The sequence below is a fragment of the Fulmarus glacialis genome, unplaced genomic scaffold (genome assembly GCF_000690835.1).
Source record: "Fulmarus glacialis isolate BGI_N327 unplaced genomic scaffold, ASM69083v1 scaffold24307, whole genome shotgun sequence".
Taxonomy (NCBI): Eukaryota; Metazoa; Chordata; class Aves; order Procellariiformes; family Procellariidae; genus Fulmarus; species Fulmarus glacialis.
Window position 1 is genome coordinate 9,503 of NW_009221606.1, and position 14,823 is coordinate 24,325.

General features: G+C 42.9%; 1 protein-coding gene across 1 annotated transcript; it reads right to left on the reverse strand.

Moving 5' to 3' along the window:
• Positions 1-286: 286 nt before the first annotated feature.
• Positions 287-4,666, reverse strand: PFDN1 (prefoldin subunit 1; the record flags this gene model as incomplete). The annotated part of the gene is given in 3 exon segments (XM_009581187.1): positions 287-405; positions 3,608-3,692; positions 4,653-4,666. Coding segments are annotated over 3 exon segments (218 nt in total), but the record flags the coding sequence as incomplete, so codon positions are not given.
• Between the last annotated feature and the right edge of the window lie 10,157 nt (positions 4,667-14,823).

Here is a 14,823-nt window from a genome sequence, read left to right on the forward strand (position 1 = left end):
TCCACCCCTAAAGAAGAATCAATTTTCCATGTCTTTATAACATCATAGAGTTTGTTCTTTTTAAAATGCCACATTTAAAAACAGAATCCATCTAGCCCTACAATGGAAACGGATAACATTTCCTGAAACAAAGTATTGTTCCACCCCTCACATATCATGTTTCCTTAAAAACAAGGGAAGAAAAACATTACTTGGTTTTTCTCCTAATACTGCACAAACATTGCTGAGCTAAAAAGAGTCTGTGCTCATCCCTTTAGAATGCTTTCAAAATAGATTTAACACATACCCCTCGTACTGTGAAACACAACAAGAATTTGATAGTATCAGGACTGGAAAAATCCAATCGCTACTGCTAAGTAGGACGCTTCCCATGCCAGTATGTGAGTGAGCCTATGCCATCAATCTCTGCAAGATTCAAGCAGGTTTTTGTAAGCCTCACTGGCACAGCTTTTAAGCAGGCATGTGTATTTTGCCAGCGAGCCTGGGCAGTATTTTTGGATTCCAAAGGATTATAAACAAGTTGTGAAGTTAAGAATGCTACATACGTACTTATTCACGTTCATACCTTAGCTTTAACAAGAAGAGTAAAGCTACCTTGCTTTTTCTGCAGCGTAACTGACAGGCCCCCTCCTACACATCCATACCCCTTCGGTGTTTTCAGAACACAGTTCCTCTCACTAAGTACATCCAATGCATATTCCAGCCAAGTCTTATTTTCACAGCCCTATACAAAGACAGGTCTGGTTCTCCTTGCTGCTTTGCCATGCGATTAGCAGCAGGGAGGACCAAAGTAGCAGTATCACATCAATTTTGTGATGCTGCCTTGAAAAAGGCAATGCACTGCTTCAACAGCGGAGGAACCCAAGAGAAGGGAGTGAGGGAAAGGGAATAACTGCAATCATGCATTGCAGTGAGGACTATCAGAGGAGAGAGAAAAGAAGCTTTGAAACCAGACGCAAAACCCCTCACTGTTTTCCAAATTCACTCTGACAGCTGTGAATGTCAGGAAACTCAGCTCACATTTCTGCAGGTTAAAGACCACATTTTCACGAATAGTCAGCACTCGGGAGCTCCCGTTGCTACACAGCTGGATGGATTTACAGAAGAGCTCGGCAGTGAACCCAGCCCTCTGTGCTGTGCTCCTCTGCAAACAGCACCAAGCTGGCAGTGAGAGCATTTCTCAAATTCAGGCTCGTATCAAAAATACACATTTCACAATATCTTGGCAATAGGAGTCGTAATAGCAAAGCATAACTGTCTCAAGGTCACGATACATGAATAACCAGATCAGCCATACTGTATGGATACTGGGGGATTACTCTGACCAGCTTGATTCAACTATGCAAAGTGAGAAATGTGAGTAAGTAATAAGGTAGTTAACAATGTAAAATATAAACCTAAGCTTTAAAATCCTTTCAGTTTTAATAACAGATGGAGGGAAGTTTTAACCTAGCTTGGTTTGATATTTATTTTACAATGATGCAGTGGAAGCCCAAGGTCACAAAGTTTCACATTCTTTCCTGCTTCTGTCACAGCTCGTTTTCAGGACAGCAAAATCCCCTACTCCTGTGATAAGTGTTCTCTGACTTGGACTCAGGTATTTCCCCTGAAATCTCAGTTTCCAGCAGTTGTCAGTCTAAGAGCTTGTCCTCTTCCATGGGGAATCCCAAGCCTAAGGAAAATCCTTTTCACAAAACTGCAGCCAGCTGGAAGCAGAGTAGTTAAAAGATGGACTTGAGTGTTCACTTAAAACAAACTGTTGGAAGTTTTGGCAATCTGAGCCCTACTATCCATGGTTAAAAAGAAAAACCAACCCATGTGGCAACCCCCATTCCACTCCCACCACCTTTTGAGGCAGTCACTATTGCTGGGAACTTCAATTTAGTGGCCATAACCAGAGACTCAAGCAACAGGGAGCTAGGAAGCAGAAAAACACATTTGCGAAGCAGACAGCTCTGAGGCTTTGTGTAAGAATGGCAAAGGTTATAATTTGGGGGAATTCCATCCATTCTGCTGAACTCAGCAATAAGAAAGTTCAGGAGGTAAGATCATTCCCCACCACGAACAGGAAGAAACTGAGATGCACAGCTGAAGAGCACAGTAGCCAAAAAGCTGACCACAGCCCGATGGACCTGGCAGTAAGGGACCCGACGGGCAGTTTGTAAACAGAGGCTGTCAACCACACTCCAATCACTTCCAAATCCAGACGTGCTGCTATGAAGTTCTCCAACCCCAGTCGCAGGGCTGTCTTTGCGCAAAGCCACTGACATCTGGGATGTCTCCAGAGTAGCCAGGATACAATCCCTTTTAGCACATAACTGTAAAAATGACTGTGCCTTGTTTGCATTAACACCACCTTAAATATATAGCCTATCCATGGAGCACTTGTTTTCCCTGTGCAGAAAAAGTTCTCATGGCCAGAAACACAAAACCCCTTAGTATCTGGCACAGAAAACACTCCAGGCGACGCAACATATGGTGAGGTGCTTGCGCTACAGCTCCCCAGGGAAGCTAAGTTTTAAGAAGGAATTAAAAAAAATACAAACTCTACTTCTGCCGTAGTGTAAGTAGGAGACAACGGAGACAGAACTGCACAGGTTTGAGTAGGTTTGAGCACTGACTTCTTATTCCTGCTTCTCCCTACTTAGCTGGTCTCCACATTCACTTTCTCCAAAACACTAACAGATGAGATAAGCAGCTTGACACAACTCAGTCTTTGCTTTCTCTGTCATTTCCCAAAAACCAAGGAACAGGGGTTTATATTAATTATATTATAGGGGCATTAAGAAAAAAATATACTAACGGCCTTGGAAAAGTACATTTTGAATATCTTCTCCGAAGAACTGTAAGCTGTACATGTAGCCACTAGAAGATAGTCAAGATGTCACTTAGAGAACTTGTTTGAACACTGGAACTTGTGGAGACACTACTTTGTATTTCCTAGATATTCTTCTCTGCCTTGAATACTCCAACCAGATAAACATAAGAACACAGAAGTGCTCTGACCACATCATCAAAACAAAGTCCCATCTCCCCCTAGATCCGGTCTTCAACAGCAGCCACAAGTAGATGCCTAGGGCAGAGCGTAAGGACAGGGCAGGCATATACGGTACTTCCTCCTCATACTTTCCCAGCCTCCAAACATTTTTAGCTCAGGGACTTCCTGAGCAGGATGCCATTTCTACATATTTGGTAATTCTCAATGGATTTCTCTTCCATGAATTTGTGCAATTGTCCTGAGCCAGTGTAAACTTTTAATATCCACAGCACTGGCAAAGTTTCACATCACCTATCTGCTGCATATAACCACACAAACATCCTTTTGCTAGTTTTAAGCCTTGCTCCTACTAATCTCATTTGAATCCCTCACCCCCAGTTTTCATATCAGAACACAGAGTGAACAATCAATCCCTATTGGGGTTGTAGATCTAGCAAAGAAACCAAGTGACATGAATTACTTGTAGGTTACTTGTAACAGGCGCTATGTTTCACTCAGTTACAATCCTTCAGAATGAAAAGTACCAGATAAATACAAGGGATGTAGCAAACAGCATCTTGTTGACCTTCAATCTTCTACTTTCATCATCATTACCTGCCAAAAACTTACCTCTAATTCTTTAATTTTCTCTTCGGCTATTCTCTGTTTTTCTAAGAGCTGATTATGAATCACTCCTTTAGACTGAAGAATAAACCTACAAGTGAAAAAGAAGAGACAGGCGACTGTTGGATATTTTTCACATCTGTTGTACACCTAGCTGAATACCAAGTTAAACTCCAGTGAACTCTGCAAAGTATTCATCCTCAACCCGTGCGTTCTGGACAGAGGCCGAAGAAATTGCTATGATAGCTCACACAAACCACTGGGCTGGCCTCAAAGGCTTGCTCACTAATCTCACCCATGATTTGGGAGGGAGAAAATGGATGCACACAGATCTCCCTCTATCACTCAGTGTCCTTGAATGATCTGAAAGCAGTTCTTACACACAGCTAGCAAGGGGAGTCTGTCATCACATTCCCTTCAAAGGGATCTAAATCAGTTGATGGAATATAGTCAAGGAAGCCTCTTTCAACACATAAAAGCCATTCATGGGCAGCTTAACGTTTGCAAGCTAAACAAACCTGGAGAATAAAAACAAAGCTTTCTACAGAGAAAGGCTGAGAGAGTTGGGGGTGTTCAGCCTGGAGAAGAGAAGGCTCCAGGAAGACCTTACTGCGGCCTTTCAATATACAAAAGGGGCTTATAAGAAAGCTGGAGAGGGAATTTTTACCAGGGCCTGTAGTGACGGGACAAGGGGCAAGGGTTTTAAACTGCAAGAGGGTAGGGTTAGATTGGACATAAGGAAGAAATGTTATACGATGAGGGTGGCAAGACACCGAACAGGTCACCCAGAGAAGTGGATGCTCCACCCTTCGAAGTGTTCAAGGTCAGGTTGGACAGGGCTTTGAGCAACCTGACCTAATGGAAGATGTCCCTGCCCGTGGCAGGGGGTTGAACTAGATGGTCTGTGAAGGTCCCTTCCAACCCAAACCCTTCTGTGATTTGATAATACAGAGCCAGATGCTTCCACCAGAAACAGGGTACACCTGCCTTTACTTGAGCTTTCACAGCTCTCACTGCTCAGGGCTTGGCTTTAACACACATGCTCACTGACCTTCGAATTCCCATGCTTTCTACATTCAGACAGTTTTTCTGTGGGGTGGGAAGTGGTCATTTTTAACTGAAATTGCAGCCACTGCTTTCCACTTGTTCTGCTTTTTAATTGCCAAAGGGATTTGAAAGATGCATCCATAACATCTCAGTCACAGCAACCCTGCTTGCCAGCATGCAAAAAGCTGCCTGACTTGCTCAGAAGAGCCTCTGAAGGAGTACCAGCATCCAAAGCAGCTCTCCAGCACGTGGCACTGGCATCCCACAAAGAGATAAAGGACAACTAAGTTCAAATGAATTTTAGGAACTCTCCATGGTTGTTTTTCATCCTTCCAGACATGAAGAATGTACAAGCCGCAGATTCGCCCCTCCCTACTTAGAAAGTCCCCCAGGGGATTTAGAAGGAGACTCCACGGGTCATACCAACGAGGTCAAGGTCTCCCTCCAGCACCAACTAGGGTCAGTGTCTTCCTGCCAGGTGACAAGAGCTCATGCTTGAACAGTTAAAATGAGCAGCTTTAGACAGGGCAGAATCAGAGTGCATTCCCCGTCTGCTATAGAAAAATCTGAAATCAGTTTGTAGTGCCATCTCCCACGACAAATGACATTATTAACGTGTTTGCTCAGGGCCTGGTAAACACAAATGCGGATCTGCCGCTTGGCTTGAAACGCAGCATATTCTGCATCAGCAGTGCAACAGCCAAAAGGAAAACAACCTGCCACATGCATTCCTGAAATGCATGGGAGCAGAACTGCAGTTAATTATAACAGGTTTCCAATTAAAACTCTCTTTGGTACTGCTATTAACTGCACTTAGCAATTGTTTCCTCCTCCTTCTCCCACTTCTCTCCCTTGTTCTGCTTCACCTCTTCTTTTCTACAGTAACTTCCACTATATCTTTTATGTTGCAATTTTCTCAAATCTCTCCTTGTTTCTTCCCAGTCTCAGCTCATGCTTATTACTGGTGTCATCTTTGTTCTATATCTGCTCCTGTTCTTTACAACACAGCTCACTCATACTCTCTTTGTCCCCTCAATCCCCCTCTTTCCATTAGGTGCCCCCACAATCCACTTTCACACAGTGGTAATGGCACACACCAGCCTGCTGAAATAAAATGCGAGTTTTGCTCAGTCTTGTGAAAATCAAGTCCGTGACCACCCTTCTAGGAAAGAGAAGTTATTTACATTGCTATAAGATGCAGAGCCTGGATCCAGCCAGAGATGAGCTACTTTTCAGGACCACCAGCAACCACATCATTCTGACGCTCTTACCTTGAGCCTGCAATACCAGAAGAAACAAACACACACCCCCTGTAGATTTTGGGGTGAAGACTAAAATTTTGCCTTGCTTCTGCAGTAGCTGTCATTAGTGAAAAATCAAAGCTGCAATATGCCCTCAGTAAACAAAGCCATCAATCCTTTCCCACACCACAGCTTTCCTGAGCCTCTGTGTGTATAAGAATGTTTCCTTAATTATTTCCTTTTTTTGTGGGGGGAGCAAAGAAGAACAGAATACCTTCTCATTTGCTTCCCCAAATTACATAGCAAGATCGATCATTTTGGTTTCACTGATGCCCCTGGTCTAAGAAACAAAGTTAAACACCAACACAGCTTGATCAATTTTCCCCATGCTACAGCTGGGAAGGTCCCTACTGGGCTACAGGTGCTGAGCGATCCCAGCTGGCTGAGAACCGCTACGGGCACTAAAACCTTTGAACAAACAAGCAGCTGACTTCACTTTTATTCTGCAAATGTCAACAGCAGTCATCGGGGAAAATATCCTCCCTCCCACCCTTCTGCAATGCTCTGGCAGACATGCGACAGCAAATTAAAATTGGATGGCCGAAGTTAGCACTGACGAGACTTATGCAGGCAGCTGGGCACAAATACAACCACCCTAATTTTATTTGCCGTAAAATAGTGGGCTGGAACCTGTGTCCGTTCACACGCTGGCTCAGAAGCAGATCAAATGTCCCTGACTTCGCCAGCAGCATCCTTCAGAAGGTCTTCACCAGTACCGGCTTCAAGCCACCCATTTTAATTCCCTGCCGCAAGACCATCGAGCTCTCAGCCTAAAGCGCACAGGTGCTGCCGTGTAAGCTGTCAAAGGCCAGTTTTTTGAAAGTTGAAGCTATAAATCCACATCCACAGTTAAGTATTTAAATCTGTGGCTTCACTTTCCAACATAAGGAGGACTCAAAAAACTCATCAGTGTTTTAGCTTCTAGCTTGGGATACACACGTTATGGAGATCTTGGCCAAAGTTTTTATCCAAGGAAATAATGTGGTTTATGGCAGCATTTGGAAAAAGCAGAAGCTTGTTCTGCTCATTAGGTAAGAGGTGCTGCAGGGCACTTGCAATAAACCAGACTTTAAATTTAATCTGGATTTCATTCTTCCAACTACCCTAAGTAAAACACCAACTTGATGATTTTTTTTTTTTCTCACCAAGCTGGAGAAATACTGCAGTGTCATTCTGCTGCCTGGTTTTAGTTAAATATGGTTATTTTATTTATGAATTTTTAAGCTCATGAAAGAACCAGGGGAGGTTCTGAGGACTTAGTTCTCCCCTGAGTGAGTTTGTGAACAAGCCTTTCAAACACATGAACTGCCTGGAGGTACACCACCAGCTGAGAACAGGCCCCTCGTTAGAGTCACCGCATCACAGAGCTGAGGAGCCACTTTCTGCTCTGTGACGCTGAGCTTGGCAGATGACATGACTAACACTAGCCCCTTGGTGCAGATCAGCACCCAAGAGCTACCTCCACAAACCGTTGTGCCCGAGTCCACCATAGGAGGCTCCAAGCTCCGAGAGTTTGTACGTTGAACTGGGATGGCTTTTAAGTATTGACAGTCCGCAGAAGACAAGCGGCAAACCAAACCCTCTTCCAGATAAGCGAGTTCACTCGTGTCCGCTTTCTCTCAGCGAAGCATCACAGCACACACTAATAGATCTGTCAAACACTAACAGATCTGTCAAACATGACACCTACACTATCAAACATGAAACAATGATTCAGAAAAGTGTTCAGCACCACAGTGGCAATTACAAAGCTTAGTAACAATCACCTCTTCAGACAGGAACTTTTTCACTGTTGTTAAATAACACCAGAAATATCTGGGTCAGAACGGACAAGTTCACCATGTCTCAGTTGGCCACCCAATTCAAAGGGAATGGCTAGTAAAAACGGAGCAGGATTTGCCCTATTCCGGATACTTAGCAATTTTTCCGATGTCCATAGATAAAGGTAAGAACTCAAAACAAAACAAAGAAAATTAGAAGAGAAAGCTACAGAGGAGTGGGGTCCTCAAGGACAGCAATGTTCATCCAAACAATGGGCTGCCAACAAGAGCAGCTTTATAATAGAGTGAAGTGTTTGCGAATCGGCAGTACCTACGTGCTCCGGTCTCCCGGTGACTGCTGGTTCTCAAGTGCAATACGAGGAACAAAAAAAGAGCACAAGGGAACTGAAAGAGAAACCTCACTCTAAATATTCCCACTTGTTTCTATTTTCCTCCCTCTGCTAGCTCCACATCGGGATTTCTTTTCCCTAAGGCAGAGAAAGGGGTTTATGTACTCTCGGTGAGACTCATTGCTTGTCTCCTTCTGAAGGGATCTCTTACCCCTTCCCAATTATAAATTTCTAGATACAGTGCCCATTTGTTTAGTGTTTATACAGCACTCCCTTATGCCCTGGTCAAAACGGTCTTCAGGCTCTAGTCAGGCTGGTGAGCAATGTTGTCAACTTCACCATCTGTCTGCCCCTTTGTGTCACACGTACACACCCACAAAGTGATGTTCATACAGTGTAAGTAATTCCATAACTCAGTCTGTTTGCACCAAAATGTACTGTTTACTTGACTTTAAGACATAATATTAGATACTGAAAGATTTGTCTCTTAAGGAATGAGGTTATGGAGATGTTTGTTCAGCACACACCACTCTTCATTATGACATACAAGTCATTAAAGTTATTAAAGGTGGAGTATCAGTGATACTCATAGTTAAGGTTTTCCATTAAGAACCCCTATTTTCAATTACTTGCAACTGCAACCAACTTCAACCTTTATGTCTGAAGCTTTCGGTGGCAGGCATCTGTCCCAGACACGAGCACTCTCTCCGCTTCCCATTCTGGTTAGGGAACATGGTTCAGGTGTTTCTCCCGCACGGCTTGGCGGTGCAAGAGGCTGTCCGTATTCAAGCATTAAAACCAAGAGAGAAGGAGCCACACAGCAGGCCGCGGGGCTCCCTCCCGCCAGTCTGCAAAGCAACTCTTCCCACCTGGGTCCATGCAGATCACTGCAAGAACCTGCGCAGGGTACCCGGGGAAGCCTTAGCTTTTCCTCTGCCCGATACTGATACGCATCCCTCTGCCTAATTTCAGAGAGAAATTTTACAGGTGGGAATGCTCCAATGCTATTTTGCCAGAATAATGATGAATGACAGATCTAAAAGCCCATGCAGCCTGGCTCCCAGCTCACACAAAAGGTCATTGTAACTTCAGCTTTATGGTTGCCATTGCATTTGGGAAACCCTCTACAAAAACTTCAGGTAAGATACTGAAAAGAAAACGGACAATTTTGTACAAAGCCACAACATTAATTTAATACGTTTACTGTATTTCTAAAAAAACTAACATGCTGTGCTATAACACATCACAGTCATTTACACAGAATATCCTGCTCCTTGAAACCAAGCGTTTTCATTAGACTACTCCATGAGAAAAGTTGGGCTAAGCCCAGTCATGCCCTTATCTATTTAAAGACGCTTTTTAATTCTGAATTTGCACTGCTGTTCAAGCTTTGAACATACTCAGTAGGGGATTACTGCATTTTAAGTACTGTTCAAAGCCAATGGAAGAGAGGCTTCCAACGAGCTGATCCCAAGCAATCTAGCTTGATTGAACAGGAGCCGGCTGTGCACAACTGCAAGCACCCAGTAGTCCCCTTCCACTCTCCTAGGGTCTGCTTATGCTTCTGTAAATGATTCCCTATGCAGTTCATAACAGGCACTGCTTATACCCCAGCAAATTCCAGTTTTAGTCATCCTAGATGAATTACCCAGTTCCAAACAAGACAAGGAAGCAATATTAAAAAAAAGGAAAATCATGACTAGTTATAGTTTGTGCTGCCACCCTTTATGTCTAAGGGTTTCACATTTTTCAGTCCGATTTTGAATTTCCCATTCAACAGATCATATGCCTTAACTAGAGCTTGTTCAGAAACAGATGGAGTTGGAACAGATGAGTTGAAGCTTCTCCTGTGTTTGCTTTTATTTTAGTGGTCAGTCGTCTCATTGGGTCACTCTCAATATAGCTAAACCTAACTATTTCTCCCTCCCCCCGCCAAAGCAGCGCATACCTTAAAGCAAAACAAATCCTGCAGCTTATATTGGGAGGATTATATACGAATACATTCCAGGAGCAGCAGTTTATAGTTCACGTGTCATTTTACTACTGCACTCAGAGAGGTGGGTATGCACCAGGAGCTGTTTGGGAAGGAGACATGGCTTGAAGCATGCTGGTAGCATCTTTGGTGGGCAGCAGAACCTGTGCAAACTCAGCCTGACAGCACTGGAGCATGCAGAGACCAGGATTAGCGGCACTGGAAGCAGTCCAAACCGAGTCTTATGTAGGCCACAACAAGGATAACTTTTACTCAGATGAACATTTGTAAGCCATAAACCTATTTACTTTAAGGAGCTAAAGGAAGAGAACAAAAAGTGCCACACTGTTTCTTCCTCAAACCTCTCCACGGACTGGCCCAACACGTCCATCCCGCCCTGCTGAGGGGCAATGGCATTTGTTCTGCACTTCAGGCCATGTTTACATTGAGTTTTCACTTTTTTTTTTTTGATCTGTCAATAGCTACAGCATATTACATTACCTCAAGCCAAGATAGTAACACAGCTTCCAAAGAGCAGTTTCTGCATTGCCAGACACTTAACTAGATGGCAGATTTATACCATTGTTCATGCTTGGTTCTTTAAAAAAAGAAAGCAGGAATATACCTCAAAGTGTGTATTAAATACAGCACAACCCAAAATAATAAAATAGTACTGTGGTCTGCTTTTAAAGAATATCAATTATTTCTGAAGGCTCAATCGACACAAATGGAATTTAAAAAAAAAAAAAAAAGTAAAAAAGCAAATGCCTCCTCTCAAACCATGTGGGGAAAACAGCGCAAACATGACTGCAGCTCATGGAGATGAAATCTCCATGAGTAGTTTTTCCTCACTATATCCCTGGTTTAGTGGCTTTATCTTTTAATTTTGCTTTAATGTAATTTTTAGTATTTAGCAAGGATGACCGGTAGCTTGTTTAAGCAAAGGAAACTCAAATGACTACAGCATGCCTACTAGCAGATGCACTTCAAATAGATTTTTTGCAGTCTAGGTTGTACCACATTTTAAAGTTGCAAGCAGCAGAAAACAGAAACAATTTTTCCAATAATGGGAAGTCAAGATCCATTTCTAAACTCTCCCGTATTGTTAAGAATTTCCCACAAATTCCTATGGAAGAACATTAAAAAAAACCCACCACAAACCAACAAAAAACCACCCACAACATCAAATGAACATGCCTCTAGGAAAACACAAACAAGCAAACGTGAACACCCTGGTCAACCAATCCTCAAGAAATTTCTATTTTAAAAAAAGTTTTTTCTATTGGTAAATCTTCTGTGATCAGAAAGGTGAACTTTGCAGTAGTAAATGAAGTGACATGGACATACTGCTATACTCTGACAGGCAAACTTACATTTACCCTTCTCAGCAGCAGCCCTTCATTAAGAACCTATACAGGAAAACTAGCAAAATCAGGACACGTTTTCTGAAAAGCAAATCCATTCACAGTTGCAAGAAAAAAAAAAAAAAAAAGCTTTGTGCCTTGCCCAGGAAGAAACCTTTGAAATGCTAAGTGAGGAGGAATACGCAGCTATCAGCTTGTGGTTGTTAAATAGCATAGCCTTGGCTTCCGCACATCGCAAATTCTGCTACAACAAAGCATCAAAGAAAGCAATACAGCAAACATCACAGAAGTGGATGTAAAGATAACCGAGTCAAAAGAATTCAAGCATAACACTAATACAGAGATATTTCTGGATGCTAGAGTTAAATTAGCTAGCACTAAAACAATCACACTGTTGTTTCCTAATCAGTAAGAACAAACTTTTTAGAATCAGCATTTGTGGACTGAAAAGACTGGATGTTGTTTTGGAAAATCATTTCTTCTCACAAAGCCTGATTTTTTTAAATTCTTTTTTTTTTTTTTAAACTGGCTGAAACATTCTGTTAATTCAGCAAATAGTTTTGGAGAAAACAAAAATAAAAATTCAAGACAGCAGTTGTAGCATTCCTGAGTTCTGCACTTTGGTTCTTGCGTCTCTGTATTAAACTTGTGTAAAACAGTGATCTCATCCCACGGGATTGGTTTCCTCATATTTTACTTCAGTGTTTTAATGTAGAGGTCATGAATTAAACCCTCCTCCTTTCAGGCTTTGAACAGGCAGCTAGGTCAGAGGATGCTCAGACCTAGATATCTCGTTTGTATGAAGGCTGTTCCACATAAAATTTATATGCTATGTTGACATACACATATCAGACCAGAGACTGACTCTGGGCATCTCTACCTGACAGCTGCGGGCCCTGAGTGTTGGGCACCTTGTCACACCCTGCCCCACTGGCCAGATATCCACTGACACCACAGCTGGGAGGGCATCCCCAAGCAAGACAGGGATACGACGGGGACTCTCCCAGTACTTCTTTGGTCCCGTGATTTGGCCATTATCCTCTGCCACAGGAAAGCCAAATTTACTTGCCCGCACCAAACCAGAGAAACAGCCCTATATGCTGAAAGAAGTGCTCTAGCACTCGGTATTTCCCCGAGGGACTCTAACCCTCGATTCCAACATTTCCTCTAGGAAATATGGGAAAAGACTCAAAATACAGTACTTTAAATCCAACAAATATTAAAATAAATGGAAGTTCCTTGCTGTTTCAGAATATCAAGGTGACATTTTAAGTGCTTGGAGAACTTCAGAAATAAGACAGTCATGTTCCATAATTTTTTGTAGTCGTTTGGCACTGCAAGCCACAAAAGCAGGAGCAGTTCAAGCTCCCCAAAACATTTAATACTTGTCTAGCATGTATCCAAGGAGAACTCTGTACCACTGAAGCAACAGATAGGTGGCATTTGCAAGAGACCACAGATTTCCTCTTTCTGGAGGTAGGGACAAAACGAAGGTGCCTTTTACTACAGCCCTCACTCCCCACAACAGTCTGACCTCCAAACTGCTGCCCTGCAAGCACAAGACTTCTTGAAGGCTCTGGCATTCATATGACAGCACATTGCCTATGGATCACAGCAGATCAAACTGTCTTCTAGCAACAACAGCAGTCTGTGCAAGTAGTTTGTCTCTTTTCTGACCCTCATCTTCTCAGTTTAGATTTCATCTCCTTTATGTTTACTCAGGTAACTCCTTCCTCCGTGTTGTCTAGATAACAGGCAGGGAAAAAGTTAGGGATAAAGAAAAGACAAATGGAACAGATTTGTTTCAATGTCATACTCCTAGTCCCAACAGAAAAATGTTCCTAAAGAGTTAAATCTCTCCAGGCAAGGGAGACAAGCATCAAGCTGTATCGCTAATCTTCCATCACAACCCTCGTAGAGTAGGTGGGGGGTTTATTTCAAGCAGGGCTAAGTAAAACACCTATTCTTTAAAAATTATCTATTATTTTTATTGTAAGACCCTTTTTTCTGCTGCTTATAGATTTGACAAACACTGACTTATCAGATGCGTCCATTCTACACCAGTTCCCTGTCTAAAGCTGATTTTTTAAAGAAATGCAGCTGTTTCCTAGAACTGGGCAGATACATATCTTGCATGCAAGCCATGGAAATCTTTTCTTCTCTGAAGTTTCAGTATTGCATGGAGAAATTATGTAGAGCAGCAGGACAGGAGAGCTATAACTGGACCAAGATATCCAGGAGATTACAAATGAGCAGCCCGGGGCAGCAGGAATCAAGAACTAAGTGGGGGAAGGGCTGGGGGGAGCGTGTTTGAGAAATCAGAAGATGTCAGGTTGGAAAAGGAGCCTGTGCCCACGAGAATAAGCTCCCTTTCTGATCTGGAACAGAATCCAGGAGTCCCGACTCCCGGTATCCCACTATTGTCAGCAGTTAACTACGAAGCCCACAGACCAGCTATGCCCCTCTCGCACTGCTGATCAGCCAGGATGACAACCAACTGCTGCCCCTTACTTCACTGCTCAGGTCAAAGGTACCTGTACAGACTACTACTGCATTACCCCTGCGTGCATCGTTTTGATTTTTGCTTTCCGTGACAGCTCTCTAAAAAGATCTTGCAAACCTTTGTAAGCCCACTCACACATAACACTATGAAAAACACTGTTCAGGCTGCAACAAAAGTGAGTAGCTGAAAATTGAGAAAAACCTGAAATAAAAACCAACTGGGTGATGGAAAACCTTATGGCTTATGCACACATGTCACACCACGTAGCCTTTGATTCCTCATGCACCATCTCCCAACACCCTTGTCTTGATGTTCAACATACAGCATAAACAGTGGTAAAGCAGCTGGACACAAATCTTGTTTTCTTCACAGTTCAGTGCCTGATTGTACTTACTAGACACACCAGACTTACTGTGGAAAACAAAATCTTCCCTTTTTCAATAGCTAGATAGAGGAGCTTCAGGTTTATAAACTACATATTGACCAGAGGCTGATAGCAACGTGCTTGTCTCTGGGATTCATTCAAGTATTGCAGCACCTGTCAGCTTCTCAGCAGCTGGGCTTCAGCGCTGAACTCTGCACAAATTGTTACCCAAGAAGATGGGTGATAGAGAAGCCACTCGGATTTCACAGACCAGCCTATAGTTAGTAACTGAACCATAAAGATTAAGCCTTGCATGTCCGTCAGTTCTTTGTGAGTTTTTTGAAATGTGAGCGGGAAGCACAGTACAGCTACCATATTCTGCAGTGATCTGGGCTGGTAGAATCAAACACCAATCTCATACACACACAAAAAGTAAAAATGCAGGGACTGCAGCTGTATCGAGCAATGTGCAGTAGTGATTGCTGTCTTCGGGGGTTCAGGAAAGAGCTTCCAATGATTTATGAGGTCTCATTTTCAAACAAAACCAAGAATTACAGTAAA